At 36.7% G+C, this 21,752-nt stretch overlaps 1 protein-coding gene and 1 pseudogene across 11 annotated transcripts in view; both read right to left on the bottom strand.

Annotated features, from left to right (window-relative positions):
* Positions 1–21,752, bottom strand: part of Birc6 (baculoviral IAP repeat containing 6) — a 189,692-nt gene that overhangs the window by 38,794 nt on the left and 129,146 nt on the right. For all 11 annotated transcript variants that reach the window (XR_007595527.1, XM_050162966.1, XM_050162964.1 and 8 more), the window contains 10 exons: positions 21,294–21,437; positions 19,921–20,050; positions 18,063–18,194; positions 17,004–17,171; positions 15,884–16,057; positions 13,920–14,116; positions 10,950–11,250; positions 8,705–8,922; positions 2,506–2,670; positions 871–1,039 (listed from right to left, as the gene is read on the bottom strand). Coding sequence is in view for 10 of the 11 variants with exons in the window: in XM_050162966.1 (XP_050018923.1) it covers positions 871–1,039; positions 2,506–2,670; positions 8,705–8,922; positions 10,950–11,250; positions 13,920–14,116; positions 15,884–16,057; positions 17,004–17,171; positions 18,063–18,194; positions 19,921–20,050; positions 21,294–21,437 (1,798 nt within the window). In the remaining variant the exon portion in view is untranslated. The remainder of the gene's footprint in view (positions 1–870; positions 1,040–2,505; positions 2,671–8,704; positions 8,923–10,949; positions 11,251–13,919; positions 14,117–15,883; positions 16,058–17,003; positions 17,172–18,062; positions 18,195–19,920; positions 20,051–21,293; positions 21,438–21,752) is intronic.
* On the bottom strand, positions 18,622–18,721 carry LOC126514243 (uncharacterized; annotated as a pseudogene).

Raw genomic sequence — 21,752 nt, 5'->3', positions numbered from 1 at the left:
CTTTTGCTCTTATCATCAATTCTTGTTCCTTCAAGTTTTTCTGACTTCTCTCTCAGCACAGCCAAGTGCTCTATGTATTCCTGAATGAATAATGGCTTTTGCTTGATATAAAGAATATAAAGAAATATAAAATTAATATAAAGAATATAAAGAAATATAAAATTAATATAAAGAATATAAAGAAATATAAAATTCAAAGAATCCAGCCAACGAATGAACAACTGAACTGAATCGATACTAAAACAGAGGCATAAACGGTCAACAAATACACCTTTTCCCCATGATTAGCCATCAAGGAAGTAGAAATCAAAAGACGACAAAGGGAGATGGCTCAATGGATAAGGTCCTGAAAACCTACATGATCTGGATATTGGAGACCTACATGGGGGAAAGAACTGACTCCTGATCTGACTTTCAAAGGTGCACTTTGGCATGTATGTACATTTGTGCACACATGTACATACACATAACTGCACACATCTACAAGTAAATGAATTTTTTTCTTTTTTATGTAAAGGAAAAAAGACATGGAGATAGAAGAAGGGCTACTTGAGAAGAACTGGGAGCAGTGTGAGTGAAACAGGAATGAGACAAGAGAGGGACGTAACAATATGAAAGCCCATGATAAACAATCCTTAATCAGTTGCATATTGACAAAGTAAGTGTCTATGGTACATTTTATCTAATTTCAAAAAGTTCATCACCTTATTATAGCAAGTATCGTGGACTTAAATTTTTCATTAACTTATTTTCAAGCTACCATTGTATGTAATTTTATACTTTCCTGAAAGTAGAGCAAAGAGAATCCTACCATATTTACACCAGAGTATCATAATAAAGATTATAAGTCTATCATATAAGGTGACTTACCAGAGTCATTTCTCAGGTAGGAGGACATAGCGGGGATGAGGCAGGACTGACTGAGAAGTTCCAGAAGCACAGAAGGCAGAGCGCTACTGTTCTGTCCTCGGCTCTCATGAGATGGCTGGGCTTCGCCATTTATAGCACCACTCATGGGGTTTATATAACTCGCAAGAACCTAAATTGTTGAAAACATATTGGAGTTCAGTTTCATATACTTCAATGATGTTTTATAATTAGGTATTTAATCTTAGCACACTCAAGACATGTATTTTCTACTTAACCACTTTCTGAATAGAAGACCCTTTTTTTCCCTAACTGAATATAGATTTTTTTTTCTTCATACAATATATTCTGACTATATACTTTTTATTTTGGGGACAGCTCTTCCCTATGTGGCCCTGGCAAACCTCAAAGTCAGGTTTCTAACAGGATGCCCTTGGATTTTTCAGTGATCCTGAGTTGAGTTTAGGACTGCAAGCTTGAGGCATCAAACGTCGCTAAGGGGGACATTTCAGTTCGACTCTTCAGAAGAGAAGGGACTGTTCTGAGTGTTGTTTACATGGTAAGTGAGTCATGTAACTACAAGAGAAGCAACCTGCCTAAAAACAAACACACTGGTGCTAGTGACTACACCACTGCCAGCAACTCAAACATTACTGATAATTTCCTTTGGCTTTCTTTACCATTTTTAGAGTCTCAAGTAGTTCTTCTGGCCTCTACTTTGCTCTGTAGTTGAGACTAAACTTGACTTCTGACCTTCCTGCCTCCACCTCCTTAGGGCTGGGATTACAAGCATGAATTACCGTTCATCATTTTAAGTAGTACTGAGGACCAAATCAAGGGGTTCCATGAATGTTAGGCAAACATTACACTGAGTTAGATTCGCAGTCTTTATTGTTGAGTTTCGTTGAATGGATTCAGTCTGAGAGTGCTGCAATCTTAGAATTCTGTACTATTATGAGCATACCACCCTCGAACTATGGAAAAAAACACTTCAAAAACGGCACCAATTTAGGCTAACAACTTCTTGTTTAGATAATATAGATGTTCTCTCCAACCTTAAACTTGCTTCATTCTGGAAACAGTATAAAACAATTTAGAAAAGAGAACTGAAAGTGAGCTACAGGTACAGCTCAGTGGTTAAGTATATACTTAACAGGTAGTCTTGGGTTCAGTTCCAGCACAGAAAGAAACATAAATGCTAACTTTTTAACACAGAAGGGCAGAAGCTCTATGATGAGGCAAAGGGTGACTAGCAGGCAGATAGCATCTTGAAGTCACAGGGTAACTGCATCCCCTTTCACCTTTCAGGTGAGAAGCTAATTAAGAGGGAAGGTATTTAGAATACAAGCACGGATGAAAGACCATTCTTTAACCCATGCTTTTATAATGTATTTAGAGAAGAAAACAAAAGTGAGCATGAAATAGATAAGAATGCTGGTGAACACCAGTCATGACTACACTCCAAAGGTGAAGAAAGGGAAGATTTGGAGTTCAAGGACAGCCTAAACTACATAAAACATCTCAACAAAAGAAGAAAAAATGTACTTAAGAACGATTACATCATCAATATTTAAAAAACAGACCAAATAAAAAGTAATTTAATGATTATCATTGACAGTAACAAATTAGCAAACACACCTGCAGAAGACAGGTCACATGCTCCTCTTCTAGCCTCTGTTTGGTTAAGGCTTGTTCTACATCCCATCCTGATGCTGTGGAACCTGTGCCAAAGCCAGTACCTTTGGCCCAATACAGCTGCTGTTCTTCTGTTGACGTGGGGTTATGAGAATTTGACACCTGTGGCTTTTAAGAAAAAAATATTTCTAGTGCTTGGTTTTACTTATCCTCAAAAACTTATCACTATGACCATTCAACAATTAACACAACATAAAAAAAATCAATCTGGCCTTTCATAAAAAAATTTAAAAATAATTACTGTAATATTCCTAAGCATACACCCCAATGAAATGAAAACCAGTGCTAATAATAAGCATTTGTGCATACAAGTTCAGAGCAGCACTGTTCAGCACAATTTAGGATAGATTTCAAATGCCTCTACCAAGATATGCATATATGAACGAATGCAAGGGAATATTGTTTAGCTGCAAAAATGTATAATAATACATGCTATATAAACAAACTATGAAAATACTAAATGCTAAGGGGAAGAAGATCAAAGAGAGAGAGACAGAATTAAAGAAAAGAAAAGGCAAACTATGTGGCTCAAAGAATCAACGACTCAAAACCAAATTGAAAACAAAGAAAGGAAAACAATTATATAAGACCACTTTAGGGTTCCAGTAAAACACTACCTCAGAATTTTACCACAACACTAAAATGATATTCTCAATCAAGAGAAGTAGACTACCTCTATTTCTAGAAGTAATACATCTCAATTGTTTTGTTGTTCAAATTCTGACGGAAACATGTAGTAATAATTAAGGAGACCCAATATTAGAAAGAAAGAATAAATTCTATGTGCTCTAATCCCTAAAGATGCTGTTAATAATTTATACATTTACTTATGCAAACAGACAGATGTGTGGCTACAGTGTGACACATAGAAAGGAGACAAGAATAGGTAAATTAGTGGTATCGAAAGATGATGGAATGTAAACAAGACACAGGAGTATTAAAAGAAGGTATAAAGTTAATGCTTTTCTACTTTTAATCCAGTCATGAACTGCCTCTCTCTCTCTTTCTCCACACCCCCCCCCCCCCGCCGCCCTGTGTGTGTGGTGGTAGGTGAGTGCATAAAAATGTGGTTGAGGGTAAAAGTGTAAAACATGAAACAAAGTTCCATGGCTCAGAATGGTCATTCTAACAGAATTCTGGGCAAGTATTTGTCTGAATGGCTGTATTAATCTAGCTGTATAATCTTATTTGTGAGTTCATTACAATAAACTGATTTTTATATTTAAAAAGTCTGAATAAACAGAGAAAGGTAGCTCAGTGGCTAAAGACACTTCTTGATAAGCCTGATAACCCGAGTCTGACCTTAAGCTATCATACATACATACACACACACAAACACACACACACACAAACACATACACACATACAAGATTACACACCTAAATATCTCAAGTATTAGAAATGAGAATTGTATAAGACAGAAAAATGGCTAACAACATAACCTTAACCATGAAGGTTAATTCTTTATTATTTTTGTGGGCTGCAAAGATATTTATTTAAATTAAACAGAGCACAATTCCTAAAAGCACTTACAATAAACATTCAAAGATGATTCACAGAGGATTTATGAGCTTTTGTTGCTTTTAGGAGAGAGGAGAAAAAATGGGGAAAGAAGAGAAGGTGACTTCTGGAGCCAGCTAGGCAGTTGCTAGCCAGCTAGACAGAGATTAGGACATACAGAAGGAAAGAGAGGTAAAAAACCCTGAAAAAGTAAAATGTTTTCTTAGAAAATATTTTAAAGAAAAACCATAGATATAAAGTATTTCTGTAAATTGTTATAGATTTATAACTGGATATATAATTAAAACATTCATCCACTTCTTGTAAGATAATCATTTAAAAAGCCATTAAAGCCAGGTGATAATGGCACACATCTTCATTCTCAGCACTCAGGAGGAAGAGGCAAGCATATCATGGGGTCAGCCTGGCCTACAGAGTGAGTTCCAGGACAGGCTCCAAAGCTACAGAGAAACCCTGTCTTGGAAAAAAAAAAAAAAAAAAAGCCATTAAAATTTCATTTGCTAATGCTAGAGAAATGGCTGGGAGGTTAAGAGCACTGTTGCTCTTCCAGAGGCCCTGAGTTCAATTCCCAGCAACCACATGGTGGCTCACAACCACCCATAACAACAGTTTCAAAGGAATCCAGTGCCATCTTCTAACCTCTATGGGTGCCAGGCACATACATGGTACACATATATATTCATGTAGGAAAAAACACTCATACACACACACAATCAGATGTCCAACCAGAAATTGTAACACACACCTGAAGTACTAGTACTTGGGAGGATAAAGCAGGAGGAATATTTGAAACTAGGGGTTTAAGACAGGGATAGGTAAAAGAGGAATAATCCAACCTATTAAAAATAATCAAATAAAACAACGACAACAAAAATTCTTAATTAATCAGTAATATGCATACAAAAAGAACACAGAACAAATACATCAAACTATGTTGTGGAATAGTACTTTAACTAGGCAAAGATATACCGGTGTGGAAAGTTGATGTGGAATTTCCCTCTGTATGCTGTGATTACCATTAATAAATAAAGAAACTGCTTTGGACCTATAGCACGGCAGAACTTAGGTAGGTGGGGAAAATGGAACTGATGTGGGGGGGGGGGAAGGGCAGGGAGCCACCATGGAGCCGCCACCAAAGATAAATGTGATGAAACTTTGCTGGTAAGACATGACCTCGTAGTGATAGAGTAACAGAAATGAGTTAAATTAATATGTAAGAGTTAGACAATAAAAAGCCAAAGCTAATGGGCCAAGTAGTGATTTAATTAATGCAGTTTCTGTGTGATTATTTCGGTTCTGAGCAGCTGGGAACCAACAAGCAGCTACCTCCTACAAACTGGCACCCAACATGGGGCTTGAACCCACAACCCTGAGATTAAGAGTCTCATGCTCTATTGACTGAGCTAGCTGGGCCATGTCCAATACAAGATTTAGACTCCTTAGGATAGAATGTTTATTAAAACATTTAGCACATGTTCCCTGCTTAATATTGTTTATGCTGGCTGTAATTCTAATTAATTATACTTGATATCTGTTCATAGTGTATAGAGTTTTGTATTGGGTTTGGAACTCTCTTATTTAAACAAAAGGGGGAGGTGCTGTGGGAGCATATTCTGCTCCTTCAGCCAACAGCCTTTAAGATACCAGCCCACTTGGGTGTGGTCTCTTAAACTGTAAAAGCAGCTGTAAATACAGTTGCTCTCTCTTGCTTCCAGCTGCTAGACTCTTCCTGTTCATGCAGAGGACTGTTATCTAGGAGAGTGATCTGTTAAGTTTCCCTTAAATAAATAACCCTTTATTATTCATAATTCTGAACTGGTGTGGGATTATTTTGTGACTTCTGCCTTCAGGAAGGTCTTCTGTATGTGTTCCTTTCATTGGCTAATGAATAAAGCTATTTCAGCCAATGATTAGCAAAGTAAAGCCAGGTGAGAAATCCAAACAGAGATACAGAGAGAGAGTAGGTGGAATAAAAAGATATGTTGCTCCCGAAGGAGAAAGACACTGGAATGCTGGAACCTTATTGGTAGGCCATGGCCTTGTGGTGATACATAGATTAATAGAAATGGGTTAATTTAAGATGTAAGAGTTAGTTAATAAGAAGCCTGAGCAAACAGGTAAAACAATATTATAATTAATATAGTTTCTCTGTGATTGTTCGGGTTGGGGTGGTTGAGAACAAAAGAATAGTCTCTGTCTACAGAATGGTGCCCAACATGTTCATGCTACATCTGTCTATGTAAAGATATATTTGTTTATGCTGCATTTGTTTAACAATGTAAGGATGTGTTGCTTTGCCTGCCTAAGGCACTTGATTAGTCTAATAGAAAGCTGAACAGCCAATAACTAGGAAGTAGAGGAATAGGAGGGGCTGGTGGGCAGAAAGAATAGTAGGAGGAGGAATCTAGGCTTGTCAGAAGAGAGAAGAGAGAATGAGGGAAGAAGAGAGGGAGAATCCTGGGGCCAGCCAGGCAGGCAGCTTGTCAGCTAGACAGAATAGGACATATAGAATGAAAGAAAGGTAAAGAGCCCTGAGGCAAAACATATAAACAGGTTAATTTAAGTTATTAAGAGCTAGTGAGACAAGCATAAAGTAAGGCCGAGTAACTAAAATTAATTTATGATTTGGGAGTTGGCTGGTGGCCAAAAAAAAAAAAAAAAAAATCTGCTACAAACTACAATGTAAAACCCATCAAACCATGCAGAACACAAATGAGATCACAAGCTAGGGTGGTGGCGCATGCCTTTACACGGAGTAGAGACAGGCATATCTCTGAGTTTGAGACCAGTCTGGTCTACAGAGCAAGTTCTAGGACATCTGGGGTTACATAGAGAAATCATGTTTCAAAAAAATCAAAAAGGAAAAAAAAATTAGATCACAACATACAGGTACTACCTTCATTTCAGCTGAATTCCAATACAGTAATAATCCTGTTTTACTTTAGTAACAACAGATAATGTCTGTATTTTTAGAATTATCAGACACTTACACAGCTTTTAATGAGATGCCCATTCCAGCCCTTTGATCACTTTCCTATTGGATATCTGATGTTGCTCTTTTAAAACTCTTTAAATGTAGATTTATTTTACAGAGCTATCCAAAAATAGTTTTTCATTGTGTGATTTGCGTTTGCACTGCAACAATGAAGGGGAATGAACAAGGAATATATGTCTCAGCATGCATTGTGGAGGTCAGGTGTTAATTTTTTGGAAATGGGTTTTCTCCTCCCACCATGTGGGATCTGGGGATAAAACATCAAAAAGGCAAGTTCCTTTACCCCCTAGTCATTTCATGAGGTCCTTTCCTTTGTTGAGTTTTTGTTTGTTATTGTTTTTAAAAGTTTGTTTATGGGTTGTTTTATGTTTTGTTTTGTTTTTAGAAATAGGATCTCAGGCTAGCCCAGGCTGGCCTGAATACAAAACAGTCCTCTCCGTCAGTCTCCTAAGCTCTGAATTATAGGCATTAACCACCATGTTAGCCTTCTAATAATGCTTTTGATTAAAAACAAAAATATTCTTAAATGGGAGAGTGAATAAAAAGAGGTATGTCATTTCTTGCTAACTGTAAGATGATAAACACACTAATTAATCACTGTGCTCTGATTATAACATATTGAGCATATGAACTGAAACATTACACTACACCCAAAAATAAGAACACTCTGCACAAGGAAGTCAGAAGTGAACATAAGTTCTTCAGTTGCTCTCCATTTCATTTAGAGACAGTCTCTCTCTGAGCCTGAGGCTCTTCCTGAACACTACGATTATGGTTACTATCAACTCACTCAGCTTATTAAGTGGGTACTGGGGATGCAATCTCAGGTCTTCAAGCTCACAAAGACTTTACTGGTTGGAGCACCTCCCCAACACTGGAAACAGTAACTATACACTCATCTCATATGCTATTTTCTAAATCATTCCAGATTTTTATATACACACAACCAAATGAACTTGAAATAAGGACATTTACCCCTTTGTGTATGTGTCTGTGGCTTGTTTTTTAAGGAGGGGGCTTACAATAGTATATAAATTACAACTCAATAATATGAAAGAAAAATTAACATTGAAATACCCAGATAAGTGGGAAAGCAGTAACTACCTATTTCTTTCTTTTTTGGTTTTTTAAGACAGGGCTTCTCTGTGAATCTTGGCTGTCCTGGAACTTGCTCTGTGGACCAGGTTGGCCTTGAACTCAAGAGATCTGCCTACCTCTGTCTGTTGGATTAAAGGGGTGCACCACCACTGCCTGGCTACTATCCACTTCTTAAACTGGTGGGTTAATCTGATTTTTCTGAGGAGGCTAGCAGAGTATCCCAAAGTAATCATAAAATGACTCCAAGTTCTGAAGTGACACTTCATACTCTAATCAATTAAGTTTAGTTTTTCCTAACATAAAGTAGCAGTTCTCAACCTGTAGGTCATGACCTCTGTGGGAATCAAACACCCTTTCACAAGGGTCACCTAAAATCACAGGAAAAAGGAATTATTTATATTACAATTAATAACAGTAGCAAGATTACAGATACGGAATAGTAACAAAACACATGAAGAGCTGTATTAAAGGGTGACAGTGTTAGGAAGGCTGAGAACAAATGACTAAAAGTACGGGAATGAAACCTACCTCAGTTTGGTTAAGGCTAGAGTTTGGAACTCGTGGAGCATGATGACTCAGAGCTGAGAGACAGACAAGAATTAGGTGCAATGCTCCAATTTCCAGTGCCATCCGCCGCAGAAGCACACCGTCATCAGTTGTCAAGGGAGTAGCACTAAACAAGCTGCGAAGAACGTGGAAAGGAAGGGTTGGAAGCACGTTGGCTGATGGAGATTGCAGAATGTGGCCTGTTAAAGAGAAGAGGACTAAAATTAAAAACACTTGAAAATAATAAGTAGGTCAAAAATAATAATGACAAAGTAAGGTTTCACCATTAAATTGATTATAAAGCAGGCTGAATGTGAGATAGAATACAATTATCTTTATTATAGTATCAAGAACATCTCTATAAGACATAGTGTACACAAACTCTGTAAATTTACACATCTGAGTAACAGCTATCAATGACAACAGATACTAATAATTAGAATGTGAAATAAAATCTAACCATTAAAAAAGAAATTTCTACTTTATTTTAGAGACAAGGTTCTCTATGTAGCCCAGGCTAGTCTCCAACTCATAAAGAGTCAACTGTTTCTCCCCAGCGCTGGGATTAAAAGCATGTACCAAAGAAATTTCTTACAACCATCAAAAAGTCTTTCAAGTGGTTCTGAATGAACAAACGACAAACAAGCAAAACTACTCTCTTTTGTACAATAGTTTTGTGCTGCTTTAATCAGAAAGAAGTGGTAAACACAAGCGATAAAGCACTATAGGCACAGTGTATGAACTGCAACAACTATTCTTTGCACTTAATGTGTGCAACTTAAAGTGGCAGAAAGTCTGTTTCCCCTTTGCTGTTTATGATCAGTGGTGGAACAGTCTTTGAAAGAACAATTAAGAGTAACCCAAATTAAAATCTACTTTCCTATATTACCTTAACTGTGATCAGCCAATCTTTCATTATATTGATATCAAATATGAACAATCATTATAGTTTTGTGTTTATTATAGCTTTATCATATAATACACAATTCTCTTAATTCTCTTCTGTGTTTAAAATACTGCTACAAATTTATGCCTTTTGCTTTTCATTTTCTTGTCTTGTTTCTATAGTGCTGAGGACTAGACTTTATCCTTGCTGCAAACACTAATCCAACACTTCACCAGATTAATTTTCGTGGGGGTGGGTGTTTTTCAGATGCCATTGCTCTGCTTAATAAAGCTTAATAAATTATCATTAGTATTCAGAATACAAACTATGCTTTTCCATACTTGTTACTTAACTACTTTTCTTTCTTTTTTTAGTTTTTGTTTTTCGAGACAGGGTTTCTCTGTATAGCTTTGGAGCCTGTCCTGGAACTCACTAGGTAGCCAAGACTGGCCTCAAACTCAGAGAGATCAGACTGCTTCTGCCTTCTGAGTAAAAGTGTGCTCCATCACCACCCAGCACAACTTTTTCTTTTTTCTTTTTTTAGCCATATGTATTTATTAAGGAAGAGGGAGAAAGACAGAGAAAAGAGATAAAAGGAGAGAGGAGAGATAAAAGAAGAGAGAGACAGAGAAAACGCATGCGCACGCCAAGGAAGCAGAAAGAGGAAGCACAACTTTTTCTTAAAGGACACACGTTCATAGTTTCTTCACACAGACTCTCACGTGGTCCAGGCTGTACTGAACTCAGTACATAGGCAAGGGTAGTTTTGAAATACTGATCCTTCTACCACGGAACTCTTGAGTTCTGGGATTGCAAGCAAGTGCCTTTCATACAGATTTTAATCAGCTAACTCCTCCCTTTCCATATACACTGCCATTCTGAAACAATCACCCCAAACTAAGTTTTGTTTATATTTCAGAGCACCAATAAAAACAGCTATACAACTTTTCACACTTACACTTTGTAAAGAAATAGACTCAACTCACATCTCTGAGGCACCAATAATACTCAGCTCAAATTCTTCTCTAATTTGTCTGAGTCAATGACATGCTCTCATACTTTCCACTATAATGACTAGAAGACAGTCCTACTACCTGATCACATTACTCCAATGTCACTCAGTGCATCTGCAAGTACTCAGCATACAATTTACAAAATGAACATGAAAAGTTTTTTTTAGGATTTATTATGTTTAATACTAAAAGAACAATAACAACAAACCATGTAAACAATGTTATTATAAAATAAATAAATGGGTAAGGACAGACAATAATCTGAACAAATTTACCAAGTTATTTGTGTATGTATTGAAAAATTTAATTAGTAACTCTAAACACTTACTGCCTTCTCCATCATCTGTAACTCCCAATACCAAGCGAAGAAGGCACTGGGCATGTTTTCTCTCTTTCAGGAGCACTTCAGCATACCCCGGAAGACGAAGAAATAATCCAAAAGCAGCCAAAGAATGGGCAGGTATGGGAGAAGTGGCTTGCACTGCTGACTTGACAGGTGGCGGCTCAGCTGCAATAGTTTCTGGAGCTTCATAAACTAGTTCGCCTGATTGTTCTATGGTCACCCATTCAAACTGATCACTATCTTTTGGTTTTTCCTGAGTAGTAGATGCCACCACTGGAGCACTCACCTAAAGAAAACAGAAGCATTTAGTTATTTCCACTTTTCAATACTGGGTTCAAACACAAGACTCAAATGACCTCTTTAAACTGTAGAAACATAAAAACTTAAAGGATATATTCTGAAACAACAAGGAAACACATACCAAGAAGAGTATGAAATCATGAGCACAGCAGTATCTACCAAGTACGTCTATATTAGAACTGCATTTTCCTATTTAGTGAAATAGCTACAGGTTCTTCAAAATTATGTGAAAATCTTGCACTTCAAACTGATTCACTCATTTCTAGTATTTTTTTCTTAGTGAATTTGTTTGTTTAATATTATATGTAATTCTGGCTGGTCTGGAACTCAAGAGATCCTCCTATCTCTACTTCCAGAGTGCTGGTATTAAAGCCACCAGATCCAGACCCATTTTAAGAATATATTTACATGTGTGACTGTCTTTGTGAATGAATTCTGTGCATATCAGTGCCTTTAGAGGCTACAAGAATATGCCATTTCCCTTGAAGATGGAGTTATTTGTGAGCCACCTAATACGGATGCCAGGAACACAACAATTCCTCTGAAGAGCAATAAATCCTATTAACTACTGAACCATCTTTCTAGCACCAGTACTAGCCTTTAAAAAAGTTCACCAAGACTCTTTTCTTTGTAACAGATGAAGATCATTATAAAAAATAGCAATCCATCAAAATGCAGAGTTGTGGAGCTCAATCACAAAGGATATACTAGAATACACACTCATACCTAACGCTCAGGAAACACTGTGAAAGAGTGGGAAGAATGACTATAAAAGCCAGAGTATTAGGGAGTTTGTGAGATAGTGTCGCCTAGTAATGTCAAATGCAACAACCACAACACGTCTCCAATATGACTGCCCAAATTAGAGTTGATTAAAGACAACACCCACAGAAATGCCAAAAATGGGCAGGGGAAGAAAGCCTATGAAGTCTCAACCTGACACACACATACACACACAAAACTATAGGCAACTAAAGAATATTAAGAGAGGGAGAAATAGTCCTCCCCAGGGAAAAGCACAGCAATTGGTTATCTAACACTAAATGGTCAGCAATGAAAACAAGCAAACAACATTCTATAGACTGAGAAGGCTATTATTTATAGGATATACATATATGCATGCACGTAATAACAATGAATGAAAAAGGTCATGAATTTGGAACAGAGCAAGGGGGAGTATATAGGAGGGCTTGGAGGAAGAAAAAGGAAGGGGAAATGATGTAATATATTACAATCTCAAAAAACAAAACAAACAAAGAGCTCCTTGAAACCACAATTACAGTAGTTAGCTAGGATGACTTCCTAACTCTGTCATTCTTCTACATTATCTGATGCTGGAATATTGGGAAAACAGTCCTTTCTTCCCACCTACTCATGGAGGATCATCAGTGTGTATTTTAAAAGTTACATTAGTCTACTATTTATTCTTATGACCTAGTGTGAATAGATTTGGTATCTAGATGTCCCATCAAGCAGTCTCCTGTATAATTTCAACACTGTGTGCATTACTCTTTGAGAATCTCCCCTACTTCCAAGCTTTCAGAACATCCTTGGTCCAGTCCCTGAACTTCATGGAGACAAAATTTCTTATACCAGAGACCAATATTGTTAGGGGGAGTCGGATTACAGGCACACTCTACAAATAAACCTAAGAAATCCATTCACACACAGGTATGTATATATGAGTTTCCATAATGACATAACAGATATTCTTAGTCCTTTAAACATAATAGCGATAAAAGAAACAAAGAACTATTATAAAGTTGTCCGGAGAGAAAAGACAACACAATGCAATATACATTTTAGAACTAGACCCAAGACCAGTGGCTCTCAACCTTCCCAGTGGTGCAATCCTTCAATCCTCAATGTCAAGGTGATTCCCAACCATAAAATTATTGTGTGGCTACTTTCTAACTGTAATTTTGCTATTATTATGATTCATAATGTAAGTATTTAATATACTTGATATCTGATGTGGGGTCATGACCTGCAGGTTGAGATCACTACCCTAGACCATCATTTCAAACCTTGTATAATGAAAATGTAGTAGGTTTTGTTTCTTTCTTGAGAAAAGGTCTTGCTATCTGTAGCCAAAAATGACTGGTAATACTGCCCAAGCATTCCAAGTGCTGAAATTACAGGTGTATGCCAAGATACCCACCAGATTTCCACCTTTGTCCATAGAGAACATTATAGAGACAACTGACAAAATTGTCCATTAATATAACAAGAACATGAGAAACAGAAATACATAGATGACAGGAGCAAGAATGAACACTGACATGGGCTGAATTAATGATTTAAAACCATCTAAAGGGAAATGGCACCTAAGACAAAAGTAGAAGTTAAACAAGGCACAAATGAGTAGTATGCTATTATTTTACTATGTTGTTTATTATAATAAACACAGTCAATACCACATCTAAGCCACATATAGAAACGAGAGTGTGATGACCATAACATTAACATAAAGGGTATACTTTAATGAGGGTCTTTATTCCCAGCTGATCTTTAAACATTCTATATAAGCCCTCTGTGACTTTTCTAGTGCTCAAAAATTATAAGGCCAAGAACATTTCAAGGTTGAGGTAACTAACTTAAAGATATGCAACCACTATGCATACACAATGCACCATGGTAGGAAGCTTAGCTTACCTGTTGAATTACTTCTGGATAGAGCATGGGCAATCTTTCTGCAATAAGAGCCAATCCACCCATTCCTGCAAAAACTTGCAATGGTGACTGAATGGGACATGTTTCCAGCAAAGATTCATCTAGTACTCCATCCATACACTCATCATTCGGCGTAAGAGCCTCATCTTCTGGACAGCTACCAATTAACTCTCCATGATCTATATAACACATTACACAAAAACTTAGTGTGTCAGAAAGAACCTGTGTACATATACAACATGCTTTCATTTATGCAAACATAAGAAGAAAGAACAGGAATGACGAGATGCTCAGTGGGTAGAAGCAGTATTTGCTGTGTAAGCCTGAGTTAAATGACAGGAATTCACAGTGGAAGGAGACATGGTCCCCAAAAGTTGAACTCTGACCATCACATTTGTGTTGTGGCACATACACGTGCACACACACTCTGATAATAAGTAATTTTTGAAGGAAAAATAACAAAAGGGAACAAAAACCATCAAGTTATAACTCCAATTTTTAATTTACATGCCTACAGCAACCTGTAATTGCAGTTCCAGAGGAAAGGACTCCTTTCTCTGATCTCCCTGGGTATTAGGCACACAGATAGTGCATATACATATAGACAGGCAAAAAATTCATACACATATAATTTTAAAGTGGGGGCTAGAGAGATGGCTCAGAGGTTAAGAGCACTGGCTCCGCTTCCAGAGGTACTGAGTTCAATTCCAAGCAACCATGTGTTGGCTCTCAACCATCTGTAATAAGATCTGGTTTCCTCTTCTAATGTGCAAGCATACATGCAGGCAAAATACTGAATACATAATAAATAAATAAATCTCTTAAAAAGATTTCAATTAAGAAGTTAATGAAAATGTTGAGACAGTTAAGAAAGTTACAAATAATCCTGCTGAAGATTTGATAAAAGAAAATATACTAAGGTTTACTAAGTAATGTAAATAGCTTGTAACGAAGAACTAAATTGTAATCATGAGAAAAATACAAAATTTAAATGTGATCAAATGCTCACACTGTGAAATGAATTATTTATAGAGCATTTGGGCAGTGAAAAATTAAAATCAGCACTCATTAAATAGGGCATGCACTCTGTCCTATTCATCTATACAGAAGTAACATATTTAAAGCATGCACACGCAAAACTATTTAATGGACTCTACAGGTAACAGGATAAAATACACGATCCCCTTTAAACATATGAAAAATCTTTATGAGCAAGGAAAGCAGTTCAATATAAATGGCCAGTAAAGTAGGAATTTACAAATTGGGGATATAACTTGATAATAAAATGGCAACAATGTAATTCTCAAAAATAAAGTTAGAAAGAAAACCTATGTACATGTCTGAAATGATGAACTAAGATGAATTAAGTTTCCAAATAAAATAATTGTTTTCAATAATGTACAAATAAATCAAATCACCAACAAAAAGTACCACTAAGCTGATATATGAAAATAACTGATCAATTTAAAATTGAGTCCTTAGCTCAATGACAGTGAAGTCACCATCTTATATATGTGTATGCATGTGCTGGAAAGGAGGGGTGGCATGCAAATGCATATTAGGAGAGGTCAGCCTTGGTTGTTGTTCTTAGATGTCACTGATCTTACCTTTCCCCCACCCTGGTTTTTTTTTTCTCTGTGTAGCTCTGGCTGTCCTGAAACTCACTTTGTTTTGTAGACCAGGTTGGCTTTGAACTCACAGAGATCAACCTGCTTTTCCTGGGATTAAAGGCATGTGCTACCACTGCCTGGCTGATGAAAATTAGGGGTATTCTTGTCCCTGGCTCCCAGCATTGGGATGACAAGCAGAAACCACCACAGTCAACTTTTTTATGTGAATGGTGGAGATCAAACTTGGATCTTCATGATTACACAGCAAGTCCTGTACTGACTGAGCCGTATTGCCACCACTGGACTGCAAGTTTTAAAAAAGTATCATGTACATACCTTTTTCAGGATGTAGTCTTTTAAAAGAATCTGTTTTGGACAAACTTGGGTCTGTAATAACTTTTGATCCCAACTTAACAGTAAGATCTATTGAACGGTAACCTTGAGGAAGTTTTCGGTCATAGAGAAGAGTTAAAAGCTGGGCAAGCGTCATTTCAGCTGGCAATGGCTGACCTAAAAATGATGTAACTAAGTTAAAACAAAATTCTAAGAGGGAAACATTTTTACTTGGCTTGACTTTCTTAATTAACTAATTATTTTACTAAATCATGGACAAAAGTTTGACAAATATACCAATTTCAAAAGTTTAAAATTACCAGAAAAAAAATCTATAGAAAACCAAGGTCAAACCACAAGTTAAAGATCAGATATTATAAAAGCTAACATCTGCAAATATATTCATAGGTGGCTTAGATAACGAATAATTTAAGATCATGTAACTGCAACTATTATCTCTAACTAAAGATAATATATTAAACATGGGCAAACAAGTTTATAAGATTTTTTGTTTTTGTTTTTCGAGACAGGGTTTCTCTGTAGCTTTGGTGCCTGTCCTGGAACTAGCTCTTGTAGACCAGGCTGGCCTCGAACTCCCAGAGATCCGCCTGCCTCTGCCTCCCAGTACTGGGATTAAAGGCGTGCGCCACCACCGCTCAGCAATAAAAGTTTTTAAGAGACATAGTAAATAACCCACCACTTGACCTCTGCTATGAACTTAGGGTGTGAAGTTAAGAAAGAACATCATTCAGTGTTAGTTGGCAATAAGAGTATGGCACAGACAAAAATGTATATTACATTAACAGATGGAAATGTTAATTACCAATGCCCTATGGTAGAATTCTCAGCTACAATTATACCTATAAAGCCTGTCTGATACTACGTCTTCATCTCACACTCTATGCTCATAGCAAAAGTAAGGAGATAAAGAGGGAATAACTTTGTGACACTGAAACAGACATGGAAAAGGCTACTCTTTGTGGGTTTATTTTACCTAAAAGGAATTATGTAGAAAAATCCTCAATAACTCATTTAAATCACCCAAAGCAACAGACCCAGAACATAATTTGTGCAGTTATAAGTCTCAGATTCTGCTCTGCTGTTTACTCATCATAAACGTTACCTGCAAGGAGTCTGTGAAACAAGTGAAACACTGGGACAGTGATTATTTTGTTAGCAGTATCTGCACTTGAGGAAGTATTTCCTATTTTATCAGGAATTGCTCTTCCCCTCCTGGATGGTGGACGAGGTGGTGTAGCAGATACAGCACGTTTAGACTGCGATTTCAACCCTTAAACATAATAATTGGTTAGGTTTTATTATTTTTTGTAGTTAGGATATATAGTATAAATTTCTAAAATGTTTTAATAAAAATAGACATTCCTTACATGAAATCATTAACCCAGACCTAACTCTCAATTCTATCTGACCTGCATGACATGCTGTAATTTTGGCATTTCATATAGAAATATCAAGAAAATAATAATGGTGCAAGTTGCCATCAACTATTAGGTACAAATGGCAATTCAAGCAAAATAGTACTTTTTTATGTTGATTTTTATGATACGAAGGCAAATAAACCAATATTATAATCAAGGAGCAGTCTAAGCTTATACTCTCCCCCCCCACATCCCTCCCCTTCTGTTCATATCACATTTTTTAACGGAGCCTTATTTGAACTAAAAGCATCTCAATTCTGTGAAAGACAGACCCCTGTGAAACTAAGTTATCCTTGATAATATTTTTTTCCGAAATCCACTACTTATTTTTAAAAAGATTTAAATTTTTAATGTTTAACTTTATGTAATAAAAACCAGTAAATTCTTTTTGGTTTTAACATGTAGTTAAATAAGGATGTTGCACAAAAGTTCTTACATTAATGGATTTTCTCAGGTACCATTCATATTGTGGTAAGGGCAGCCTATAAAATTAAAATTCAGTATCTATGCTAGTCATACATGTTCAGTTCCTGGTGGAGTATAGTAAGCAACCTTTAATCAATGGTTAAGTAATTCTACAGACAATCAGAGACTTCTGGTACAAGATTTTAAAATATAGTATTAAAACATAAGTCCAATTTCCCATGAGTACATTTATTTTATCATATGTTTCTGTAAATACACAGTGCTGTGTTACATTGGAATCCAAGGAAAATAAAGACAACAGAAAGCAGAAAGCATACCAGAAGCAACAACAACGCTGTAGTTATCCTGAAATCCATTTTCTGCCTTAACCTTTTCTTTCTCTTCATGGTTCTTCTTCTCTTTATCATCTTTTTGCTCACTAATTAGTTTAGCTGTGATACTTGGAGTATCTGTAAGAAAATACTGTCTAAAATACAGTGCTTTTCTACATTATCCAGAAGAGAGCAACAGTATTAGTGTTTAATAGTAAGATGCCATTTCCAACTTAAAAAACAAAAACAAACAAGGTTTAAAATGCAGAAGATTATAGCACACTAAAATTCTATTGTATTCTTTGTGTAGCTGCAGGGAAGAACCGCAATTCTATGCAAACTACTGTGCTTATGGAAAGTGAACTAGAAAACAGTCTTTTTCTTACTATGACATAGGGCCTCACTGATGACAACCCTAAGCTCTAGTAATCCTCCTGCTCCAGCCTCCAGAAACTTTTTTAACCCCCATAACTGTCTTGGAAGAGAAATCTTTTACTTTATTTTATAATAGTGAATGGTTTGACTTACTATCTGCAAAAGCTAATAACTATTTTCTTCTTTTTCTTTAAACATGAAATCCTTTATGAATTTGCACGTCATCCTTGTGGAGAGGTGCTGCTTATCTCTGTACTGTTCCAATTCTAGTATACGTGCTCCCAAGTAACCTTCCCAGTCTTTTCACGCTGTCTTTTACTGTGAACTTTAGATTTTCATGTGATAAATGGAAAGCTCCCAACTTTTCCTTAAACAATTCTCTGGAAAATATTGGTCTCCCTCTTAAGCACATAAATAGGAACATAATATTTTTAGGTCATAACACATACACATTACCAGCTTACTTTAAAATCCAATACACATAATCAGCTTTAGAGGCAAAATGGGTCATTCTCACAAGCACATCACTAGAGAAAATTAGTTATTGTTCACAGAAAATAATCATAATTAGGCCTTCTAAGAGGCATCAAACCCTAATTATTCAAAGTTGATGTTCACAGTGCCATATAAAGCAGCTATTTCCAGCTGGGCTTAGTAGCTCACACCTTTAATCCTAGCACTTTGGAGGTAGAGACAGGCAGATCTCTATGAGTTCGATGCCAGCCTGGTCTACAGAGTGAGCTCCAGGACAGTCAAGGCTGTTACAAAGAAAAACCCTGACTCTAAGAAGAAAACAACAAAAAAGTAGCTTTTTCCTTAAGACACTGCAATACTGCAAACAAGCACTTAGGGGAGAATGGTAACTCTGCTTTCTTCATTGACATTTACAGTGAGGTAACTAGGTAATCCTACTACTTTTATTTTCAATTTTGGTAATTTGTTGCATTTACCTCTAGATTCAGAAAATACTTATTAATTTAAAAACGGTCATTCATATGGTTATATGTGGGAAAATCCCATCAATGATTTCCAGAGGACTGTTTGCACTTCTAGCTCTTGTCCCATTATCAGAAGACACAGGTGGCATCATAGCTAAGACTAATATTGCCTGAAGGTAATACTCATTATTGCTTATTTAATTTGTATTGTTTTCTGTTTTCAAGTTATGAAGATATTTACATTTTTTGGTTGTGAAACAGTTTCTGAGTGGGTGGAAACAATACAGTTATAGGGGATTGAAGAGATGGCTCATTGCTGTTTTTGCAGAGGACCCAGTCCTCAGCACCCACATGGTGTCTTACAACTGTCTCTAACTCCAGTTCCAGAGATCTGATGCACTCACGCTCTTCTCATCTTGCAGGCACTGCATGTATGTGGTACAGACATACATATGCAAGGAAAACAACCATAAACATAAAATAAAATAAGTCTTATTCTTTTAGATCAAATGCATAAAACAGGGTTAACGAGAAACTAAAATTTAACTTACCTGAAACTCTATCAAGAACATCTGATAATGTTGTTGAGACTGGCAGATGAAGAGTACGAAACTTATGACCTGCCCCATACATTGGGTGTTGGATGACATGGCTGGTTGCATTAATTCTCCCTTTGTACAGCTGGGGGAAAAATTAAGAAGTTGAGTGTTTTAGGATACATACCATTACAAAAAAATTTCAAAGACATAAAAAAAGTTCAATAAAGCATACAAAGTAATGTGTATATTTTATGTATTTCTGTCATGCTTTCTATAGGAATTGCTCATCAACTTTTTAGATTGGTATTACATATTCTGTGTGTCCCCCCAAAAATTGCACAATTCAAAAAAACAGTATAATTGTTATTCTAATAAAAGGGATATGGCAAATTGTCCTTTAGGACACTTACGTTCGGTCACTGACATAAACTGCTCTTGTTTCAGTCTGCTACATTACTAAAGAGAAGTGTGGCTGGTGTGAAGGCCCAAAAATGTGAGCCTATTCCACCTTGTCTAAAGGTCAGAGTTTGAGCTTATTTTTATTCTTTCAAAGTTGTTGACAACAGGAGGATAGAAAACAAGATATCCTGACCTAAGTTGTGGTCACTTGGTATTTTGGACATCAAGACGGCCCATAGAAGTAGATCCATTCCACCCTGACCAAGGTCAGAGAATTCAAGCATACTTCTGCTCTTTCTTTTGAAACAGGAGGTTGACATAGCAAGTGGCTGCCTTCAGAATACTTGGTCCAGGGTGGGCTCACTGCCCCAAACATCAAATACTTTTACTCAGGAATTAATGGCTTGATATCTCATGTATTAGAGCAAGTAACTGTTCTAGTTGTCCTTTGTATCATGTTAAAGCAGTCTTTTGCCTTCTTTCCCCCTTTTGTATTGGGGTATAAAAGTATATGGAAAATAAATGCGGGGTGGGGTGGAGACAATTCAGCATTCACTGAATTGCCCTCCTGTTATTATCCCGTGTCTCTGTGTTTCCTTCTTACCTCTGTTCCTCCTGCTTAACATTTCTAATCCTCACGCCCCTACACTGGAACATACGAACCTGCTGTGGCTAGGATTGGGACAAAAAGGTGGCTCCTGACAGGTTCGAGACACGGCTCTACAGATAAGAGCCCTTTTTCTGACAGAGGACCTGGGTTTGATTCCTAGCACATACATGCAGCTCACATAACTATAGTTCCAGGGAGCCAACATCCTCTTCTCACCTCCCTGGGCATCAGGCAAACACATACATTCGAGTAAGACACTCATACACATAAAGTAAAAATAAAAATAAAAAAAAAATTGAGAACAGAACTCACTGCAAGTTCTCTTAAAAAGTATGCAAGTTATACAGACATGCAGGTAATCATTAAGATGACTCACTGGACATGGCGACTGAAGAAACATTGTCACTTTCTCATCCTCCAGCATCAACTGTAAGAAGAGTCTTCGCACAAACCCTGAAATATTACCAGAAGTTGGGAGGCTACCCCTTTGAGGAGCTGTCTGAAACAATTCACAGAGAACCTGGAGAGACAAGAAATTTCAAAAGTAAAGTGGAAGATTTGCAGATTATTATTTTGAAAAATGAACAAGAAATTAAGAATGTGAACTAACAAAAGGCTTTTTGTTTTGCCTCCCTAGTCCTGGCTGTCTTGGAACTCACTCTGTAGACAAGGTAGCCCTCCAATTCACGGAGATCCTGCTTCTGCCTCCCAAGTGCTGGGATTGAAGAAGCATGCCAATAATGTTTGGTTAACAAAAATATGTTAATGCATCGTCTCAAAATAAATTCTTTTTTAATCTTAAAATATGGGAATAATCTTTATGTTAAAGTGTTTA

Source organism: Alexandromys fortis, unplaced genomic scaffold (genome assembly GCF_014885135.2).
Source record: "Alexandromys fortis isolate MF-2015 unplaced genomic scaffold, M_Fortis_MF-2015_v1.1 scaffold_148, whole genome shotgun sequence".
NCBI lineage: Eukaryota > Metazoa > Chordata > Mammalia > Rodentia > Cricetidae > Alexandromys > Alexandromys fortis.
Note: the sequence above shows the minus strand (reverse complement) of the source record. Positions and strands in the feature narration are given on the sequence as shown.